Raw genomic sequence first — 23265 nt, forward strand, 5'->3', positions numbered from 1 at the left:
TGAAAAATTGACTGGCATTTTTCCTTACAAGTGTCTCAAATACAGGACTTACAAATGTACTAAGTTTGACAGGTCTTGTTTCTCCACTATTACTGTCTTAATTTGCATATGTAATGACTACACCCCTAGCTTGCTCCTTTCAGACTCCTTCCTCTCCTCCTTCTGAGGTACTCTTTCTTGCATGCAAATTCAGCCTCATTGTTCTTGGAACGTTTGACCTTCTGAAATCCAAGGGCCTTCTAAAATGAGGAAAGGGAGTTAATCTTGACTTAGAGGTTCCTGGCAAGGCCAACATTTGTTTTGGCTTCTGTGTGGGTTAAAGCCTGACTGCTTAAAATGTACATCTGTATTCCAACAGTGGAGCTGGAGGCCAGATCTTGTTAAAACCATACTGTTGAGGCATGTTTGAGTTAAATACAGCTTCACATTCTGTGTTATGACTGTGCAGTCTAAGGAGGACCATAGCATCTTAAAACCATATCATGGCTTAATTAAGGTGTAATGTCAAAAGGCTACAGTGTTTCCAGATAATATCTGCTTGTTAAATAGATAACTGAAGCAAAGCCAAGGTTTTTAACAGCTCTACTGGAGCCCTTGATTAAATGACTTAGTTCTAGAACATGAAATACCTGAGGCATGTGTCACTAAAGCATTTAGTGTCTAACGAGTATGACAAGCGGAGCTCTGAGACATTGTCAGTTTTAAGCCTGCAAGCAGTGAGCTGGGTTCAGTCAGGTTTTCATATGTGTTATTAAAAACTAATACCTTGTTCTGATACCTTCCAGGACAGTGCTTGGTTTGTCTGCCAAAAGACCAGTTTGTATAATAGAACCATTGCTGAAAGAGCAGCAGGATTTAACGGACTTATTTCCTCTTCCCACTCTCCTCCCAGCTGCTACTGGCCCTGCAGGACAGTTACTACAATTTATCTCCAGAGAGATGAGTGTACTGAAATAGAATGACATAATCATCATTTCATTTTATGGGGCTTATCAGTTGCAGCATTCTAGGCACCTTGCGAGCCTGAAGCCATTAAAACCGATAAAAATCACATACATTATTTAAACTAAACCACGTTGCTGGGCTGCCAGCCTTTTCAGATGAGACTTGGTGTTCAACTCCCACACACCATAGTCTGAGGTCAGCTAGTCACTCAGCTCCTCTTTCAGAGGCCTCCCTATCTCAGCAATGTTTCCAACTGTAGTGATATATCCCCCGCTGTGAACATCACGCTTTCCCTGATAGATTGTGAATTCCACCAACAAGGACTTGACTGGAAAACTGGTCCTTGCCATGTCTTCACTGAAGTATCCACAGGGATTAAATTAGCAGGCAAGCTGTTGTGAAGGTTACTCACTGAGGTAGCCTAAGGTCAGATGAGAATCCACCATTCTCATTTCAGCCTACACCTCGTGTGCTTCCAGGCTTCTTGGTGGTTCAGGCTTTCCTTAGCTGTTTCCAAGCAGAAGCTATTCCCAAAGTCATTGGTTTAGTTGTGTCACGTTTCTGGGGGTGAAGCAAAAGAAATTTCTGCTAAACTGACCTCACAAATCTCAGAAGCACTTTTCTTTTTGCCTGCCCCAGTACTTGTTATCTTTGGCAGAGATGATCTGTGCTTGCATGTGCTAAGTGTTTTCTGTATCTCTGCAGATTGCCAGGTCACACTGTCAGTCCCACTGATCTTCACAATCTTATATTCACAATCCTTTCTACCTTTGCACAAGGCTGAGAGAAGGGCTGGTGCAAGAAGGGGGATACATCCATTTAGAAAAGAGTATTAGCTCTTCAATTGCAGTCCAGACTCTTAGTTCCTCCTGGAACTGCTAGCAGGATTAAAAGAAGAATGAAGCCCAGAAAGACAATGTTTCTATCACTTTGCATTAATAACATGTATTTTGATGTTGCAAGGCTCAGAATTTACATGTGGAGAAGCAGAAAAGACATGAGCAGGGGAAGAGCAGCCCCACCTGGGTCTGACCTCATCTTTGTGTCAAGCATTGGTGGGATATGTGTGCATGTCAGTTATGTTGATTGTTAATGCTTTTGCAGCTTTTATGCTGTGACTTTGAGGATTTTTCTATGTAAAGAAAACCTAGAGATTATTCAAACAGGAATAGAAGTTGTCCTGCTGGTCTCAGAACAGACCAGTTAAGCCTTGTCTGAAAACAGAATTCTTCTTCACCATCCATTGCTGCCTGTTGTGTGTATCTTGGTATTCCTTTGACTGTTCAACAATTGCACAGCTCTTTTAATAAACATTTTTCATCAAGTCTTAGCCAAGCAGACATAAAGCTTTTCCTGGTGCACTGTTGGTAATTCTTTCCTCTGTTTACTGCCAGGGTCAGAGGCATGGCCCCCAGGGGTTTGTCTGAAGTACGTCGGGGGAGACCAGTTTGGCCACGTAAACATGGTGATGGTCAGGTCCCTGGAGCCCCAGGAGATTGCAGATGTCAGCGTTCAGATGTGCAGCCCCAGCACAGCAGGAATGTATCAGGGACAGTGGCGAATGTGCACTGCCACAGGACTCTTTTATGGAGGTGAGTGATCCCTTTCCCAGCACTTCAGGTTCCTCTGTGTTATTCCCAGTGCAGACAAAATGGACACTGCTGGGCCCTTGCAGACACTCTCCTGATAACAGGGGTGAAAGGAGAGGTCTGCCAACCCTGAGCCTAAATATAGAAAACAGACTGGAGAGAACCTCAAGTGAGCTGCTTTGTCATCAGCTCAGAACTGTTTTCTAAACACTGGAACAAATTGCAGTTTACAAAAAGCTCTGAAAACACAAAGGGACTTGCACAGTTCTCCCAGAGGCTCCTATTTAGTCCTTGGCAGGATTCTTTCCTAGTTTTTCACCACTGAACATTGTAAACTATGTACAAACGTTGACTCTATGGAAGAGGTGATAACCTTATCTGAGAAGTTCAGGCCCATGTTTTAATACAGTCACTTGGTGCGTCTGGTGTGAACTATTTTTCTGTGTTTCAAAACCTCTCTTGATATTTTGCCTGATGCCTCAGCTGGAGCCACCAACATCTTCACTCATTTTGGAATCTTTCAGTCATTTTTAGCCAGCTTTAGTTGGCACTGAGAACATCTTTGTGTCTGTTTTGGCAGTTGGAAGTATCTCGAGTTATACAGGGGCTTGAATGAGAGATGTTAGCACTTGGGAGTCAAAAATAACACTTTGTTGAGAAGGATGGAATTGTCAGTAGAACATATGACTCTGGTGTCAAAAGTGGATGAAACGTGTCCCTGAAGAACAGGCATCAATCAGTTCCTCCATGCAGGTTGAAAGGCCTGTTCAGCTGGTGTTACTGCCACAGGCCTGTGTGTGTATGATGCTGAGGATTTCCCTGCTGCTGGCAGATGGAGGTCTTACTAAATGACTTCAAATTGCAGATTATTGCAAGAAAGCAACCCCTTGCACCAGACCAGGCTGGGGGTGACCTGCTGGAGAGCAGCTCCAGGAGAGAGACCTGGCAGTGCTGGCTGAGAATAAACTGCCCATGAGCAGCAACGTGGCCTCGTGGGCAAGGCCAATGGCAGCCTGGGGGCAGCAAGAGAGTGTGGGCAGCAGGGCCAGGGAGGTTCTGCTCCCCCTCTGCTCTGCCATAGCTGCTGAGGCCTCATCTGGAGTCCTGGGCCAGTTGTGGGCTCCCCAGCTGCAGAGGGACAGGGAACTGCTGGAGAGAGGCCAGTGCAGGGCCACCAAGATGCTGAGGGGATGGAGCATCTTCCTTGTGAGGAAAGGCTGTGGGACCTGGGGCTGTTCAGCCTGGAGAAGAGACTGAGGGGGGAGCTCAGCAATAGTTACAAACATCTCAGTGGTGGATGTCAGGAGGTTGGGGCAGCACTTGTTTGTGTTGTAGCGAGCAACAGGACAAGGGGTGATGGGATGAAGCTGCAACACAAACAGTTCCATTGAAACATAAGGCAAAACTGCTTCAGTGTTGGAGTGAGGGAGCCCTGGCCCAGGCTGCCCAGGGAGGGTGTGGAGGCTCCTTCTTGGAGCTCTTCAAGACCCCCCTGGAACGTTCCTGTGTGACCTGATGTAGGTGGGAGCTGCTTGGGCAGGGGATGAGCTCCGCAGGTTCACACCCCTCGGCTGCGGAGCTGTGTGTCCGTGCGGGGCCGCTGGCGGCTGTGCTGGCTCCGTGCGCCGCAGGGTCTGGCCAGCAGGGGGCGCCGCGGTGCCGCTGCCGGCGCTTCGGGACGGCGCTGGGGACCCTGCGGCAGGTCGGGGTCTCCTTGGGGTCTGGTCCCCACCGTCGTAACGTGCAGACTGAAGAGCCTGGTCCTGAGAATCCGGGGGAGCGCCAGTGAGGGGGTGCTGCTTGGCAGCGGTGGTAACACCTAGCAGCAGCAGTACCTGCTGTGTGCTCCCCAGGCCCCGGTGGCAGCACCCGACAGCTTCTTGTAGCTTAACATTTGGCTGCAGAAAAGCTGGAAGCCTCATGCATGTGGCATGAGGTGCTGTGAGGAGATCTGCTGAGGTGAGATAAGGTATTGCTGCTGTTCTTAACTCTCCCTCTCTGTAGCAAAACAAAACCCAGAGCAGTTTAATGGAGAGGTGGGGGGCAAAAAAGGGCAATAAAGCTGAATTTGGATACATACCAAGAAGTGCATTTATGTAAATAGGCCATAATGTTTGCAAGAAGTGTAAATGGAGTGGTAAGTAAAATAACAATCTTACCTGTGTACAAGAGACAAGCACACAGTTAGGTAAGAACTGTAAACATGTTTCCTATTCTAACCAGTAGTTTGTGAATTGGTACAATAGTCTGCCAAGCCTGGGTATCTTATCCACCAACTGTGAGTGTTTTGGAACTAGGATGGAGATATTTCCCAGCCCTTTGTTGTTTTAATAGTCAAGCCTTTCAAAGCTAAACAAACCCATTGCCTTTTCTTCACCATCAGAGTAGGAGATTGATAGTGATATCTCCTGGCTCTCATTTCAGTCTTGCTGCATAGCCTTAGATAAAGTCATTTCAGCTTCCCTTATTTCAGTGCATCCTATTGATAGTGTGAAGCATGGTGCTTCAAATTCTCATGTCAGTTTGGTTTTTATGTCTTTAGTTGGTTCTTGCAAGTTCAGTGGGAGTAAAACTTAGCTGAGACCCGCCTGGACGTGTTCCTATGCAACCTGATCTAGGTGAAGCTGCTTCTGCAGGGGGGTTGGACTTAGATGATCTCTGAAGGTCCCTTCCAACCCCTGCCATTCTGTGATCTTCTTGAAAGAGTGGACACTAAACTGTTGTTTAACAGTACTTCTGGTGCTTCATGAAGATGTATTTTAAACAGTCAGTCGCTTCTCTTACTGTTGTAAAGGATGGAGTTCATGTTTTGTTTTTCTCCTTCTGCCCTCTTCCTAAACTCCCATCTAGTGACAAACTGAGTCTCTTTTTCCACAGATGTCATCTGGGTGATCCTCAGCGTGGAAGTTGGAGGACTTCTAGGTGTAACACAGCAGCTGTCGTCCTTTGAAACAGAGTTCAACACGCAACCCCATCGCAAGGTAGAAGGAAACTTTAACCCATTCGCCTCTCCACAGAAGAACAGGCAACCAGATGAAAACAACATAAAAGACCCTGGGGGTTCCGAGCTAGGCACAATCAGCAAAAACACATGGGGGCCTGCTCCTGACCAAATCGAACAAGATCAGAATGGACTGTCACAAAACTCTGTAAATCTCTCCCCCAACAGTCACTCGAACAACTTGTCGGTAGTGACATACAGTAAGGTAGGTGCCCTGGGAGAACAGGAGAATGGGTAGGTGATGAGACTGTGATGTATGTAATAGCTCTTCGTTACAAGTGCAAAAGCCCTTCCCTTCTGCTTCTGCCAGACCTGCTAAGGAAGGTTTTCAATTTGACTGTCTGACTCTGCCAACTCCTCATGTTATATTAAACTATTTTTTTGCCTCTGATAGACTCTACCAAATCCACCTTCTTTTTTGTTTTGTTTTTTGCTTCAAGTTCCTTCTTAAAGTTTATATAATCTTGTCTGGGTGCTGTAACTATTTAGTGGATGGAGCCTGCTCCAGTTGCGTGTGCAAATAAGTCAAAATATCTCTCTAGATGTGCTCCCAAGTTTTGCACCATTCTCAAAAGAGAAAAAGTAACCATGCCCCCCAAACCTGAGATGAACCAGAGAACTTCTTTTTAGCTGATGGTGGGGAAACTACAGAGCTCAACATTTTGATCCCAGAAGCTGCCTGTCAGGAACAGTCACTCAAAGGACTCTTCCTGTCTGTGTCCTTGTCTTGTTCATAATCGTAGGTGACTCTTCAATTCTCTCGACTCTGAAACCTCTCTCAAAAGCTTGCTTGGTGGATGCTCTATGAGTCTGAGTGATATTTTGACTGTTTTTATTTGCTTGTGTGTGACAAATGCCCTGCAGGATTATTTACAATTCCAAATCCACCTGTTAATGCAGCCAGTGTGTGTAGGTGTGTACTGTCGTATGTCAAACTAGTTTGATTTTTAAAATCCTTTAAAAAAAAATGCTTTACTGTACTTTAAGCAGGCTGTGTAGGACAATAACACTTGGTTGCTGAATGACTTAATAAAGCCCTAATGTTAGTTCACCTACAGCACTTTAGTTCCTAACTGGATGAACTGCCTGTCCTCTGCCAGTGGATCATATCTTAGTGACCTACTTTGCACCAGGGCTATGCATTATTTTTTCTACTGATGGCATGCGTGGGATTAACTGTCTGACAGACTACCAATCACCCTCTCTTGTGTTCTGCACCCCAAACATCGATTGCTGTAAGCTATATTGGCTCCTGCTTCAAGATTTCTCCCTCACTGAAAGTGAAACTGGTGGCTTGGGAAGTGATGGGGAAAAAAAATAAAGCCTTTCACCTCTCAGTTGAAACACCACCTGAGTGAGCAGTGACTGGAAGTCTCTGCCCTTCAGTGGTTGCTTGGTGGATAGTGGTGTTCCCTGGAGGGACAGGAGAGGCTGTCTGTATCCTGATATAGCTTCTCTGCATAAACTTTATATCTCAGGTGTTTGAGGTGAGGTGCTGCTCTGCAGCTGGCTGTTGGATGGCTCCCAGCAAAGACTGGTGACAGCTCTGTGTATCCATTGATGAATAAATAAACATCTGTTATGAAATGCAGCTCTTGTGAGATTGTGGACACACATAAGCCTTTCATAGCTAAAATACTAGGTTCCATTTAGGTGGGAAAACCCAATTCCACTTTTGGAACTTGCAGGTTTAGGCTGGAGGTAGCTTTTTTTCCCCCTCATTTGTCGTGTGCAGAGCTGGGCAGTTGATTTGCACTTGCGGGTGGATAGATGTGCAACTGCTAATATATGCACTTCTGAGAAAGTTCCTGGGCAGGAATTCTGAGTGTGGGGTTTTGGCAGTAACCTGCCCTTCAGTTTTCACCAGGTCTCTCCCTGTGGTGTGTATCCTTACCCTTCCTAGTGAGAGGAAAGTGGCGTGGGCACCACGAGGTCAAGAGTAACAGCAGACACTCCTGGCCAAGGAGTAGATGCTTTGTCTCTTCTAAGAACATAGGTGTAAGAAACTGATACTTATTGGAGGGGCAGAGGACATAGCAAAGGTTAGCTATACTGAGGAAAAGGTAAAAGGGAGAATTTTCACCAAATGTAAGCAAGCTTTTTTAGCTGTAACCCAAAGTTCACAGTCAGTACTCTTACAAGATCTGAGCCATTATAATCTAACCTCAGATGTAGGGTGGGTGCCCTTTCTCCCATTGTTTTCTTTTTGTTTCTTTCTTTCTTCTTGTATTTACAGACTATTTTGGGGTGAAATTGAGGTGGATTATCTGAGGTAAAAGCAGAAGTTGTGTTTCTTGCTTGCTTCAGAAGGGATCACTTTATGGTCCTTTGTGGAGATGGGGGTATATGAAAGTTCATTGATTTATTCTTTTTCCAGGATTTTTTTTCTCTGCTACAGTTTATGACACAATAAAACAAGTTAACAGCCTCCAAAGGAAAAGCCATTAATGTAGATGTGAAGATCAGAGGCCTGTTCCAGCTTTGCTCTTCCTGTTCAGAGCAGGAGGCATTCTGACACAGACTTGACTCTCACTGATACAACAGTGTTTCTGTAGTGAACAAGTTTGAGAAGATTTGATATGCCAGATACTTGGTCTCATTTAAAATTGTCAGGTGAAGGTGCTCAGCCTCTCTGGGTTTGGTCTGGCACTGCTGCATGCCTTCTTCCTCCAGTCTGCAACAGAAGATACCTCTTTTTGCTTAAAGAGGTAATGTGTAAGTGGGTATCCCCAGCTGGGGACACTCCTTAAGCAGCAAAGGGCTTATTTTAAGTGATATTGGAAGTATTAAACCACCTGATCAGCAGACAGTGTTCCAGTACCTGTTAGGAAAAGCCCATCTTCTTCTTCTGGCCCTTCTACTTTTCCAGGGCCTTGACCCATACTCTGCTGCTTGAGAGGGGGAAGGGAAGCTACCTTTGGAGCCCTTGTCTTGAGGTTGAATATTGATGTGAAAGGCTTTATTTCAAGTTCTAGGAGCCAACAAAAGAGTACTGTGGGTTGGTTGTGAAGTTGCACATTAGGAGTCCTGGATTTTATTCATCTTGGGAAGAACCTCTAATATTTATGCCTGCTTTCACATACCCAAAGAATGGAGTGAATCCTGAGTTATGTTTGACATACCATTTGGTGAGATACAGCAAAGGGGATGGGGATGGTCTAGTTAAGGTGTTCAGAATGGCTTATGTCATGTATTTAGAAGTAATATAAGCCCTTAAATATTTCTTAAATCACTGTGGAGGCTTTGCCGAGAGATCATGGAGAACCCCAGTCATGCTGTTGCATGAGACCATGAAGTCTTTGAGATAAACTAGCAGTTTCTGGCATCTGCAGCTGTAAAACACACTGGAGGTTGCCAGACCTTGTCTGTGTTAGTTCTCCCTCTGGTGCAGCTGAGCAGGTGTGACTTGTCCTCTAAAATTCCCCATTGGAGTCAGGCTCTTGGTGATGTGTGCCATCTGCTGCTGGGTGAGACAAGTATGTCAATGTTTCACATGTGGAGACATTCAAAATGCATTTTACCCAGCAGCACAGAGTGCATGGTTGGGATGCCTTGCTCAGTGAAACATCTCCCTAGGGGAAAAAAACAAACCAAACAAGACACTGAATTCCCTGTAAGCAGGTAAGGTGAAATGTGTGCTGTGGTTGAAACAACCTGAGTGTGATCTTTATTCTTGCTGTAGTGTACACCTTCCCTGGGTCCTCTCTGCTCACCTGATCCAATGAACTGCTGGAAGGCTGTAGATCAGGGTCTGTGTTCAGGGCATTGCATTAAGCATGTTGTTGTTCTATCTGTTCCCAGTGGAGTTTTTGCATGTTCTTCGACTTAAAGATGTGCTTAAGTGCAGAATAGGATGCTTATCTCTGGATAGGGATGAGCTGTATTAGAGTCCAGATATACCCATCCATGGGTATTTTATTCTCCTCTTTGGCAATTGCTTTCTCTCTGTAGTCTCAAGAGAGATGAGGCTAATACAGCTTCCCTCTATTTACTCGCTCTTGTCTCATAGCAACACTGTCGAGGTCACTGCTGCTCTCTTGTGACAGTCTTTTACATTAAAAGCTCAAGATGCAGTTTTACAGTGCCTGGGGAACTGGGGTTCAGTTTCTTAACTGAGGAAGGAAATGTACAGGTTGAAATGTCTAAAGATCTGAAGTGGATAGCCATATACTGACACTTAGATTGTACTTGTCACCTATGTCTATCAAATATATCTATATTAAATCTGTTGCCCAGATGAATTGAGGAGTTGCTGCTTTCTGTGCAATGCAGAAAACTGCCTGTAGAAGTTCTGATTCTGCAAAGATTTGCCTGTAGAGAGCAGTCTGCATAGTCAACACCGTAGCAAAGGGTGTTCTACAGCTTGTCTGGTATTGATCTGTTCATTACTCCTGCTGCCCTTCAAAGCCCAATGAAACAGAAGCATTTTTGGAGTTTACAGAATGAAAATCTTGACACCTTTTTACCTGCTGTATTTTTACTCCACATCTTACTTCATTCTGTGTGGAACTGAACTCTGATCCACGCTGCTTGACAGCTTTCTGTACATGAGAGTAAACAAAACCTCTCTCTGTCCTTGGAGCCTTTTAACTGGCTTCCATTCTCTGAGTTTAAAAGTTGCTGCTTCTTCTAGATGTGTGCTTCTCCCAAACCAGGCCACTCCAATTTGCATCTTTTGGAGCACCTCTAAACTTTAGGCAGAGAGTGCTATGTGGGTACTGAACTATGTTTGTAGATAAGGAAGATGCCCCAGAAATCTTCAGTTCCATGTAGAAGGGAAGCTCCTTCCACCTGGGTGTCTGGGCTTCCAGCTGGGCTGTTTACCACCTGGTTAAATTCATTTAGAACAAAGTGGGAGAGTGTTGGACTCGACTGCCACAGCTACTCTGACAGCTACACTGCTGCACAGCATCTGCAGGCTAAACTGATGTTGCATGAGCTGGTTTGCTTACCTGGTGAAAGACTAATGTGTTTGGATGCTGCATGTTAGCTCATCCATGAAAACCAACAGTCTGTGTGCTTTTGGACTGTGGGAAACATGAAGTAGTCTGATTTTTAGCTTCACTTTGCTCCATTGCAGGGCCAACAGAGTTTCCCTGTCTCTTGATCTCTGCAGACTAAAAGCACACCATTGATTAAGTTCCAAGAGCTAAGTCATTGCATGGTAACTTAATCCTGTACCTGAGCCCTCGTGTACTTCATCAGCTCCGTGCATCTAAACCAGCCCTACGAGTGGCTGCCCTGTGAGAAGGTTCTGAACTTCCTGGTGGTCTTAACTGCCACACCATGTTTGCACAGCATGCATGGAATGACTGAAAAAAACCAAGTGCTCAATACTTTGTTCTTCTGTTTGTGTTCAGTTGACGTAAGTTAGTCGAGAGAAGCACTGGGTAGGAGTGGCCCGGGAGGTGACGAGGAAACGGGGACTTGTCGCGTTGTCTGATGCTCCTGGCAGTGTGCACTGGGAGATTCCTGTATTGCTTTGCAGCTGTGCATCAGAAACGCCTTGTCTCTCTTGAAGTGTACCTTTTCTGGATCTTGACTCAGTCACAAAGGTGAAATAAAGATAGCTATTTGAAAGCCTGTGTTGTGATGGTTTATGAAAGATTAACGTCACGGTTTTATTTCTAGCCCAGGTGCCTTCATTTAATGAGCTCAGGATTTACAGAGGCCTTTAACTTTCCAAAACATCTCCATTCCCTGCCAGATACAGAAGTCAAGTGATAACTTATACCTGTATTTTTCATATAAAGTCTTTTCTAAGGAATTAAAAACCCGTGGTCCCCTGTTCTGACATCTTTATCTGTATGAATAGCAAGTTAGCAATTGCTCCTGGGGAAGATACTGGAAGAACTCAAAGTAAATTTGCAGAGCTGCAGCTGAGCTTTCCTTAAAGACAGTGATCTCACTTGGAGAATGGAAGGGGACTCACAGAAAGCAGCTTGAATAATTCTTCAGCTGAAATCACTTGTGAAAGCTCCAGTTGGATGCAGAATTCTTTTTGCCTGGTTATGATGTGAAATGTTGCACACAAGGGATAATTGTTCTTGGAAGATGCCATGTAGTGGAGTTTGGTTCTTGCACTGTAGCAGTAGCTGAACTCTTCAGGTATCAAGACACTGTTGCACTGTGCACATTGAATAAATGTCAAGAGAAGCAATTGCTCTGCAGAGGGCTTGCAGCTTACTGAGCAAGAAGAGTGAATGTATTCTCCTTTCACAGAGGGGAGTGAGAGCTTACTCAGGGGCTGATGTTAAACCAAGTCTACCCTTGATCTTAGAGAAGAGGCAAATGTGTTTTAATTTTCTAAGTTCTCATGTACACTAACAGATCTCCTGGGTAAGTGAAAGGCAACAGAGAGGGGTGATCTCAGAAGCAAAGGTTTTAGGCAGCAGGAGAAGCTAAACTTGGTCACTGCCTCTGGGACTGTTTGGGGAATTGCTCACAAGAGATGCCCATCCAGGGCTGTCAGACTGTTGAGTGCCCTGTAACAAGTGGTACAAAGCTCAATGTACTTTGTAACCTGACACTCTGAAGGTGAGCTAAATTCTGGGTTTAATTAACACATGATTAGCATATTGAGCAGCTTTAAATTAGATGCTACAGAAAACTGTGTGTGAAGATCCAGAGGGTTTCCCTGCAAACAAGGTTAATGGCCTCTTACAGTCTCTCTCTGCATACAAAAGGGCTGATGAACTGTTCTCTTCTCTGTCTTCAGCTGGGCTGTGCACTGATTAACTGTGTTAAAACTCTCTTGTCATGGAGTGATGCAGATGGCTCAGCTTATGGCACACACACAATTAAATCAACAAGGTTGTTGCCTGTGACACAAACCCAAATCCATCATCAGCCCTGGGCCAGCCCCACTGTGCCCTTTGCAGAGGGAGCAGTTGGTGTTAAACCTCTCTGGTGAGGTTGTGGGTGTTGCCAGTCAGTATCTGCAAACAAAGCCTTATGTGCAAGGTAACTAAAAGGTGAAGCAAACTCTAGCAAATGTGTCTGTCCAGCTGTGTCAGCAGCAGCAAATGCTGTTGGTGCAAGAGCTTAGCTCCTTTGAGGTGAGACTGCTTAGGACCTCGCTTATAACACTGTTTCATTCCCGTGTCCTTTGGGGCTGTTTTGTGCACCTATTCATACTATTGTAACATTTCTCTTCTGCTCTTCCCTTTCCTCCTGTTTCAGTGACTGTTTCTCAGAACTGTTGAATATCTGTCTCTTTTGGCAGGAGCATCTCCTTTCTGAAGTGAGCTGTTGTGCTGGAACCTGCTGATGTTATGTTTTTAAAAGCTTGCTCTAAAGGCTGGGAGTGCAGCATATTCCTGTAGGGTAGAAGTGTGTTTGCTTTTCCATTCCTTGCAGGTATTTCTCTCTGCAAACAGCCATTTCCCATTTCCAGCCCTCCATACTTCCCATGCACTTCAGAGCTGTGCTGTTCCATTGGCTGTTAATCTTCCTCTCTTGGTTGTATTTTGAGAGATTCTTCATTTTACCATTGTCTTATGTTTTGCCACTTGATATAGCCTAAAGAACTAACTTTTTCTCACAGGTACAGAGAGATCAGAGGCTTTTCATAGCACTTGCTTTATAACATCAATACACAACAGAGCTCTTGAAGTTGGGCTTTGGCAACTGTGCCGAAGCTGATGGAGCTCTTTGTATGAATCATGTTAAACACTCATTGCTTCGTGTCTGTGCCTCACCCAGCAAGGTTGTTAAGGGTTGTAGGACAACATGCAGGAAACCATGTTTCCTTTGAGATTTCACCTGTTACAGGCAAAAAGGTGAAAACTGAAGTCAAAGCTTCACTTTGCAGACTGAGAATGGCTTTGTGCTGATTGGGTTGTCTCACCAGCATGCTGGAGAGAGGCTGGGCTGGGTTAAAGTCGTTTGCATCATGCTCTGCCACCTTGGACAAAGAAACATAACGAGCTTTTTCTCCCTCACTTCTGACCTGAGTATGTGTCTGGATCTTCCAGGAGGATTTTGGGTGTGGTTTGAACCTTCATCATTATGACAAACTCCTGTGACTTGGGAGATCTCTTCCCTCACTGTTGGTCGCTTCCTCTTGCTTCCTGATGAAACCCTGGATAGCTGAGCAATAGACACTGCAGAAGGCAGTTCCTGTTCACTTCAGGCCTGTTATTAGCTCTGACATTTAGGTGACTTGCTTCAGGATGTAAAGGAGGGGAAATGGATTCTGTAGTAAGCATTTGATTGTTTTGGTTGAAGGTTGTGGGTCACTGGAGGAGAAATGTATATTGCTACCTTTAGAGAGCACAAGGTGGCACTTGTGGGAATGTGGGCTTCCAAGCCTGGGATTTCTTTCAGGCTCTACCAGTTACAGCCTCTTGCTTAACTGCTTGCTGTAATCTTTAGAACAGCTTTGTGTAACTGCAGTTACTTGGCTCCACAGGTGTAGCATCTATAGGGTGGTTTTGCTCTGGTGTAGAAAACACAAGCTACTTAGTGGCCTGCAACACCTCTCTATATCCAGGCCTAAGTACCACCTGAAAGAGGTAAGTGGGTAGCATCTGACATCCCTGGGGAAAGCAGCTACAAGCACCCAAACCTGCATTTTAGGGCTGTTTCACAAGGTTGGACAACCCAGCTGGAGTTGGCGGGTAACAGCTTGCGTTGGGTTTGAGGTGCTGGGATGGGATGGTCAGGATTTGTAGGTGTGCACTGATCCATTTGATTTCCTGCCTATTGATCATGTCTCCAACTTTCTTGCAGGGTTTCCACGGTCCTTATCCCTTCGGACAGTCTTAAAACACAAAAATAACACAAAACGGGTATCGACAAGAGGAGAATTAAACAAAACTGACGTGGGGGGAGGGAGGGGGGTTCATGTGGCAGAGCCAACGTGGACCAACCCCCCCCTTCACTGCCTTCCTGTTCTGGATAAAGAAGAAAATACAAAAACCCAATAACTTAAGACTAGCTGTTTCCAGAGGAAAAGACAAACCATAAGGATGCATGTGTGAATGCTGGATTTCAGGAGTGCTGCTCAATGCTATGAGAAAGGAAAGAAAACCATACCAACAACCATGGGGGTTTGGGTGGTTTTTAGCAATCAGTCTCACACCTAATTAGGTAGCTTGAAAAGAGCTTTCAATAATGAAAAAGCCATCTTTGGGACACACAAGAAGGACTGTTTTGCCTACAGAGCGGTTGTAGTTGGAGCAAATGTTGAATTTCTGTTTGTTTCTTGTTGCTGATCTTTCTTTGGAGCAGGGGACAGCGTGCATTCCTGTCCAGTGTGGCTTCAGAACTTGCTTATTAGCATCTGCTGGGCTTTGTGCAGTGACTCCTCGTTGTCAGACTGCTTGGGTGGTTTCTTTAGTGACAGGTTGGGTCTGCACCCAACTCTGCATTTTTAACACCTTCTGCTGACTTTAGTGACCAACTTTTTAATCTTTTCTTTCTCATTTTTACCTCTTGTTTAGCTTTGTGGTTTGGATGTTGCTGTGTGGCTGTCCTGCATGGCATTGGAAACCATGCTTGAGGCAAACCAGGTCACACTTAGCAAAGTTGGAGAGAAAAGACTCTGGGACTGCTAGGGTAACATAGGGGGCTCGTTTCTCTTCCCCTTGGTCATGAAGTACCCACAAAAAGACACCCATAGGAAGAAGAAACAGATTTCTTGATGTTCCAGAGCTATCCTGTGTGATTAGCATCTTAAATACCTTTTTCTTAACTCTTCATGTACAGTAGCTGTGCCTAGAGCAACCAAGCAAAGGTATCAGTTGTGTGCCAAGAGGAAGCTCGCTCTGTAGCTGGAATTCACTTGGTAGTAGTTGCAAAGCTTTACAGAAGTCATGTCCTTTTAATTTTGCATCTCCCATGTCTCTCTTACAGAGGATAAGTTTGCATTCATGTCTCCTGTGAGAAAGTATTAGCTTAGGGGCTGATAGTTTGTGTTTTTTGAAGGCAGAGTAGGAGTTGGCATCGTCAGCTGGATTTTGCTCTGCTTTTATCATCCCGGCTTGTAGCTTCATTGAGGCTCTTACCTTCAAAAATGGGCTCTCTGGGGCATGGTGTTAGAGGAGGAATCTTTCCTCTAATGACTTGGGTTGCTCTGCTGTTCCTCCAGTGTATTTTCCTCCAGTTCTAAAGTGCTGTGTCACTGCAGGTCCTGCTGAAGGGGAGCAAGGTGAGGGGACACAACTCAAATGTGAACAGGAGTAGAACAGCTGTCTGCCAAAGGCACAGTAACACACAAAGCTCCCACTGCCTTCTTCCAGATCTTTACAGTGAAGGCTTGTTCTCCTCAGAGCAGAGCCAGGCTTTGCTGCATGGTGCATGGCTTTACACCCATGGCTCTTGACTAGTTGTGTTTTCTTAGTTGGTTTTGAATGGAGGATCCATATTCATTGCCTCTAGCAACGACTCTTCTCGTTGGGCACACAGATGGGTCTTGTGGAGGACAATGAAAGCTCCTCACATCCAAGAGAGAAGGCACTGGACAATAGGTTTTGTTGGTATTTCAGAGATTCAGTTATTAAAGGTCACTGTTATCTGAAGTCTCCCTTCAGAGATCTGTTTGCTGGGAGAGACAAGTGTAGTGTAAGGAATTGCCTGCCTAGAAGAGGCACTGCAGGATTTGGACTGCTAGCTGCTTGCACTTGCAGCTTGGTGAGCAGCTGGGTCTGTCTCTGCAGCTTGCTGGAGCAGGGCAAGTGCCAAGATCCAGAGTGAACCCCATGAAGGTGGTGCAGCACTGCTCAGTGCAGCTGCAGGGTTTAATTCTTTCCTGTTCTATCAATTTGCCTTGGATTAGTTGGTTCCTCTTAGCATTCAGCCTAGGGAATGACTTGCATCACTGTAGTGTAATGGGGGCAAGTGGATTCTTTCTTCACTCCCTCCTTGCCAAGCAAGTGGCTCTGAAGGCATGAGCATGTACTTGACCATCACACCTCTGGCAGTAGTGCTGCTTCCCTTCTGAAGGTGTCTGAACCACTGGAGACTGCAGTTTGTCCCAGTGACAAGGTGATTCCTTATCTTTATTGGCTCCTTTTATCAGCTGCATCGTGGAATGGAGGAAAAAAACCCTGAAGCCCTGGCTCTGTGTGTTACAGCTGGTGCTGCACCCTTTGCCTTGTGTCAGCTGAGGCACCTGGGAGACCCTTGAACTCAGACACCCCCCACGCTGGCTTGCTTCTGCTCCCAGCCACATATGCCCCTCCCATGTAAGGTAGCAGCCACCTTTGTATTTCTGTGCTTCTCACAAGGCTCGATTTTCCTGCTCTTGAATCAACCAACAACCCCAGAAAACCCCAAGCCCTTGCATGCACCCCGAGCAGCTGTGTGCTTCCCTGCTCAGAAGGCAATACTTGCTCTCCACAGGCTTGAATCCTCTCCTCAGTTCAGCCCATGGTTTCCTGTGACAAGGGATCACCTGTTCCAGGTTGTAGAGAAAGGCAGGGCCAGGTCTGAGTTGCTGCTGAAACCTGCAGCCTTGTGCTGCTCACGTGGCTGCCCTGCCCCAGGCAGCTGGGTGTGAGAGCTCATGGCTGCAGGAATGGTCTCTGCAAAGGCTGGTGCAGAGCTCTGGATGCTCTGAGGGTTGAGGTTGGAACCCTGGCTGTGACAGTGGAGGAATGTTTAAATTAGGGGTTGCTCTACCTCTAGGCTTTTTTTTTCCTCAAGTAAAAAGTGTTTTGCTGAGGCCAAAGGTGGTTTTATCTCCCCTGGTTCCTTGGAGCTCAGTGGTGCAGCCAAGCCCTCAAATTGCTCTTGCTGACAGGTTTCCAGCTTTTAAATAGGAGGGTTTGAGATGGGTTCAGCAAAGCTCTTTCCAGGTGGCTTTAGGGCACTGTGATTGTATTGGTTTCCATAGGACAGTTACATTCAAACTCTCAGAGTCTTAATGTCAGCTACATGAACCAAATAGCCTGGTTTTTCAGAGGTGCTGAATGCCAAATACTTCTGGTGAGCCTGAGGTGTGTGGTGGCTCAGGCAACCTGATCCACAGGAGCTACACACACAGAACTCAGTCAACAGGGGGGAATCCTTCCTGGGCTCAGACTGGTGAATCACTGAAGAGGCTGTTACCCTGGTAAGGCTGATGGTCCTGCCTGGGGGAGGGATGGGGCTGGGACCCACTAGGATGAGAGAGTGCAGTGACAGAGGCTGCAACTGGATCCACTCTGATTAACACCCAACTGTCTTGAAGTCCTGAGAAGGAGGGAGAGGTGTTCCATACCCTCACCCCTCTGGAAGAAGGATAACACAGAACATCTCAGATGGTCTCTAAATGGGTCCCTGTGTCAACATGAGCCACTTGACACGTGTCACTCATCAGTGGCAGCCCAGGCACCTGCAGCACAACACCCTCAGGCTACCCCAAAACTGGGAATGCCACACGAGGGATGGAGGTGTTGGGGCAGCTGGAACCTTCTGACCACATCTCTGGAGCTTTGGATTCAGACCCCTCCAAGGTTTGGAAGATGTGGCTCCTCTCCAAAGGGACAGAGCCTGCAGGGTGAGGGGATGCAGGCTCAGGACATGCACGCTGTCCCACCTCTGCCTTTCTGTTGTGTGTTTCATTTCTCTTTATTTTGGTGTGAGTGTGTGGGTGGTTCTGCAGCCTGTCTGTTCTCTCCAGGAGGAGTGCATGTGTAGAACAGGGTGGTGTGTTGCCTCATTGAGTCTGGGAGAAGTCCTGTGATAGCACATTGGGGGTGACAATAAAGGAAGCTTTTTTTTTTTCCTTAATGTATAAATGAATATTTGTATGATTAAATTAACACAGAAAAACCCAAATGGTCTGTAGCTGTCGAGAGTTTTATTGAAGCTGCAAAGACTTCTGAATCTGTCATCTTGTAGTTAAATGCACCCACCTTGCTTCTGTCTCCAGGGTGTTCCAGACACAGTGGCCTTAGACCCAGTTCTAGCCCAAATCAAAAACCAAACCAATTCAGTGCATGTGGAGTTTGTCAGACCACCTCTCCAGTCCAGGCTGGGCACCAGGTGGGTACCAGGATGGCTGAGAGGCCTCTACAGATCTTTTTGTGTGAAGGGTGATGGGGGAGAAAGGGGAAACTCACTGTGGAGAAGGATCCCACTGGGACCGTGCTGGGTGCTGGTACGGAGTGTTACTGGTGTGGTTATAGCTGGTCATGGGGCAGGGCCCATGTTACAGGGCCAGGTCACTGCTCCACAACAATGTCCCAGCTCCTGCCAGCCCTCAGTGTGTGTGAGGGCCTGGCTGGGGCTCAGCACCGTGCTGGAGCCCAGGATGGAGGCAAACACCAGCTCAGCACTCTGCTCCCAACACCTTGCAGGGGCTCTGAGGGCTGAAGCAGGAGGGGAGGGGGCAGGGAGAGGCCCTGGTGCAGCTGTGAGGAGTGCAAATGGGGTTTAGTGATCTCCAGTCTAGGGCCACCAGCACAAAGCAGCGCTGCAGGCCCTGAAATGCTCCTTGTGTGGCTTATTTCCATCCTGGCACTTGACTCCAAGCCTCAGCGCTCCAGGCTTCAAGCTGCAGCACCTTGTCCTGCTCTGTCACTGGGCTTGGGAAGCCAAAAGAGTTTTGAACGAAGGAACTTTGGTTGTTGCTTTTCTTACTCTCACTAAGGGAGTACCAAAGGTTCCTGTGTATCAGCACAGGGGCATGGGGAGCTCTTTGCTTTGGTGGGCACTTGCACAGCCAGCTCAGGCTGCTCCTGTTTCCCAAGCAAGGCTTTAACCTGCCACCCAGGGCACGCAGCCCAAACGTTTGCCTGTACAAACTGTCTTGTGGAGCAGCTTAGCTGAAGCCCTTCTTTTGCTTACACATGACTTTGAGGCTTCTTGCAAGGATTAGTAACAATGTGTGTGCCTTGAGTTTGCTTTTCAACATTTGAATAAATGCCTGGAGCTTTCCTGTGCTGTTGAAGCTTGGCTCAAAGCCTCCCTGGGAGCAGACATCCTGCTACCTGTGCCTGCAGCTATTTATTTTGTGCTTTGAAAAGAATGCAGCCCTTGAGCTCTCTCAGTGCTCAGGGGTGTCTTTAGGACTGATCTGTTTGGGTAGGTTAGGATTGCCTCCCTTTCTCTCTGCCCAACTTTTCATCTGCTGGTTGTTTGCTTGCTAGAATCTGTTTGTCTTTAGGGTTGCAACCTGTCGAGGTTTGCCAGTACAGGACAATGCCATCACACCTCCTAATGCTGTCTCCTGAGCAGGCAAATAAGTCTAGGGACTGCTGTCCTGGAGGTAATCCTGTGCCTGCACGGGGTCAGGGGTGGGGTGGTGAGGCAGGAGGCAAAGTCACACAGCTCCTGCAGTTGCCTGTGCACTGCTTGGGTTTGCCTTTTCTGCTCATTTGTTTGGGGGGTTTAGGGGAAGCAGGTGGTTGTCCATTAGAAGTTATAACAAGCAGCTGGGTTTGGTTGCTGAAGTGATGCTGAGGTCAGTGGGAGGATGTTCCCTGCTCTCAGGGGTTGTGTGTGGTGAATTCCAGCAAGGAAGGTGTGCTCAGGTGCTGGGGAGTGCCCAGGACTGCCCAGCTCCTCAGTCCCTGCCCCTGTGCTGCCCTTTGCCAGTGCCTGTGGCTGTCCCATTGACCCATCTGCCTGCAGAGCACAGGAACCTCCCCAGCACCGCTGCCAAGGGCTCCAGCAAGCCCCCTGCCTCCCAGCAGCAACAGCTGGAACTGCAGCAGAGACATAAGAACAAGTTTTCATGACCTGATTTGTTTGTTTTCCTCCACTGTCCACTGAATTCCTGGCACACAGCCTGTGGTGCACAGCAGCATGCTGAGGGAGGGATTGTGCTCACTTCACCTCTTCCTCCCTCTGCTCTGCACCCATCTTTGGGGCTGTGCAGTGAGATATTAACAGGCCAAGTGGGAAACCAGGCTGTGCTGGTGAGGGAGCCCAAGGGGAAGGAGCACAGGATCTGCTTGTACATAACTTGTTCTGGGGTAGCTTTCTCTAGCCTGTGTGCTCTGCCTGTGTCAGTCAGAAAATACCCAGTTCAACAGACATTATTTAAGGAGATCCAGTCTGGAATGTTACCTACCCCATTCATAAACCAGCTGAGTGGCAAAAGCCAGGCAGTGGAGGCCATGGGAGGAAGCAGATGGCACACACAGCAAGGACCAGCCCTGTTTGCCCTGTCGAGTGCTGTGGGCTCTGCTCTGCAGGGTGGGAGGGAGTGAGGCTGCAGGGGTTGGAAGGGATCTGCAGAGCTCATCCAGCCCAACCCCCTGCAGAAGCAGCTCCCACCTAGATCAGGTCACACAGGAACGTGTCCAGGTGAGTCCTGAAGAGCTCCAAGGAAGGAGCCTCCACACCCTCCCTGGGCAGCCTGTCCCAAGGTCCATTCCTGCCCCTGCCATTCTGTGAGGCTGCCTTAAGGACCATCTCACTTGTATTTCCTCATTTGGAGTATGTCACTCTGCAGAAGTGATACCTTCACAATCACTTGAGCAGGTCTTAAGCAGGAGGAAGTTCATTTTTCAGCTAGTTCCAACCAGAGGAAGCCTTGCAGCATCCTGTGAGGCAGCTCAGCTCTGCTGGGACTGGGTGAGGCCACACAAATCACAGCTACCATCTTCTGCCATAGGGATAGTGTTGGGAAAGGGCACTGGGACCTGGGTTGGGAAGGCTGGCCAGGACAGGATCTGCTTCAGGCAGAGGCAAAAGCTCATGGCTTGGCTTTTACACCTCATGAGTTTCCCAGAGGCAGCAGTCCTGGCTCCCACTGGTCAGGGCTGTATGTTTGAACACCTTCTGCATAAAACCAGTTGTATAACCAGCTTCCCAGAGGCTCCCATGGGCTGCTGGGGCTCTTCTCCCAGCTGAGGTGTGTTGCTCTTCAAGCTGAGGGTGTTGGAACAAGCCTGAGCCTGGAGGTGGGATGTAGTGATTCTTCACCAGGTGCTGTAGGGGCTTTTTTTCCCCAGCAGTCAAGTGCCAACTCTTCACTCTGGGGCTGTTCATAGGAATTCATGAAGAATCTCTACAAACAAGGATAAAATGCTTCTCAAGAGCTTTGCCACTTGCTGGCAGGGCTCAGCCCTGTGCTTGCTTGCTTGGCTGACTCCACGTGCTGCTGAAGGTGTGCATGCTGTCCTGGGAGAGCTGCCTACCTGCAGCAATGAGCTGAGGCATGCTGATGCACCTCCTAAGGCCCAGTAGAACTCTCCAGAGCCACCAATCCCTTGCAGGGAGCTGTTGAAAACACTGTGAGGTGTCCATAAACTCCAAGCAAGCCCTGAATGTGAGTGGCTGAGAGGAGAGCAGGTGTGTGGCTGGGGAAGGCCATAGAGGACGTCTTGGAGCCTCTTCCCTGGCGCCTGCAGCATCTCCACAGCAACCTCCCTTTTATTGCCTTAAAAACACGGCTCCTGCTTCCCAGCTGCTGCTCTGGAGCGTGGCCAGTGTGGGCTGAGCAGGCTGGGTGAGGGCTGGGCACTGTCCCCATGCACCGTCCCCCCAGCCCTGCTGAAGCCTGGGTGAGGATGTGTGGTGCCAGGTCAATGGTGGTGCCCAGAGATGCTTTAACCTGCAGCCAGTCAGATGTACCTGGATGGGAAGTTGAGCTGCTTCGTCCCCAGCCAGGTGCCTGCTGAGAGAAGCCAAAGCAGAAGGTTCTGAGTCCCCAGCCAGGTCTGTGCCTGCTGAGAGAAGCCAAAGCAGAAGGTTCTGAGTCCCCAGCCAGCTCTTCAGCTGTGGGACTCCTTTAATACCAACAAGAGCTTGTGAACATCTTGTGTTTGCTACCCAAGCCTGGGCCTTATCTCCTGCAGCCCATGAGGATCCTCACCAAGCAGTTTCCTCACCTGTAAGACAGGGGTAGACACCTTGAGCAGGCTGGATGGATGGAGTGTGTGTTCTGCTCAACAGGCTGCTTGTGCTTGGTCACAGAGTGTGGCAGGAGCTGGGGAGCAGCTCCCTGCCTTTGGGCACAGTGTGCTGCAAGCAGGGAGAGCTGCAGGAGGGTGCTGGGAAATGTTACAACCAGGCTTTGCTGGGGAAGGGCCTGACCTGAAGCAGGTGCCAGCAGAGGGAGCTTGAGGTTGTTCCTTGTATGTAAAACTCCAGAGCTGCTGGATGTGGCTTTTCCAGGCGTGGAGAGCTGCTGGTGACAGGGCCAGGCACTGGCTGTCTCCCCTCACCTTTCCAGAGCAGCTGCCATCCTGCACCAGGGCAATGCCAGGCTGGGGAGGGGGCTGCATGGTTCTAAGTGTGTGGGGTGTGTGGTCCGTGCTGGTGGCACTGGGCAGTGGGGTGGCATTGTCACCTGGCCTATCCCCTCCACTGTGGGGTTGGGCTGATGCTGTGGAGCTGGGCAGGACCTCTGCAGGGCTGAGATGCCCTTTAAGGCAGAGATGTCCTGACAGGGGGTATGAAGAATGTGTCTGAAGGCAGCTGGGTCCATCTTATGTCCAGGTTTGGAGGGTGATGAGCTGCCAGGTCTGAGTAACACGACCTGGAGCCAAAGGTTGCTCTGATGGGGAGGCTCAGCAGGAAGGGTGAGACTTTGTCCTGTGTTGGGACTCTGTGGCTGGGGCAGTGTGGTGGGGATGGTCACTCTGCTAGCCTGGACCCTGCCCTGCCTCTCCCTCCCCCAACATGGAGCAGGTTCTGTCTCCCTGTGCCCCCTTGTAGCTTTTTCTCTCACCTACCCCAGCGTCTCCTCCAGCAGTGATGGGAGTGGGGGGACTGTGCTCTGCTCTGCTCCCACTGCCTGCCCCAGGGCAATGCATGGCTCTGCCAGGAGGAGGGAGGGAGAGGACACTC

General features: G+C 47.9%; 1 protein-coding gene across 1 annotated transcript in view; it reads left to right on the plus strand.

Annotated features, from left to right (window-relative positions):
- Positions 1-18300, plus strand: part of ILRUN (inflammation and lipid regulator with UBA-like and NBR1-like domains) — a 33853-nt gene extending 15553 nt beyond the window's left edge. The window contains exons 3-5 of the mRNA XM_062013334.1: positions 2340-2537; positions 5412-5740; positions 14269-18300. Coding sequence (XP_061869318.1) covers positions 2340-2537; positions 5412-5740; positions 14269-14304 — 563 coding nt within the window. The 3' untranslated portion in view covers positions 14305-18300. The remainder of the gene's footprint in view (positions 1-2339; positions 2538-5411; positions 5741-14268) is intronic.
- Positions 18301-23265: the final 4965 nt, after the last annotated feature.

This window comes from Colius striatus, chromosome 22 (assembly GCF_028858725.1).
Source record: "Colius striatus isolate bColStr4 chromosome 22, bColStr4.1.hap1, whole genome shotgun sequence".
NCBI classification, from domain to species: domain Eukaryota; kingdom Metazoa; phylum Chordata; class Aves; order Coliiformes; family Coliidae; genus Colius; species Colius striatus.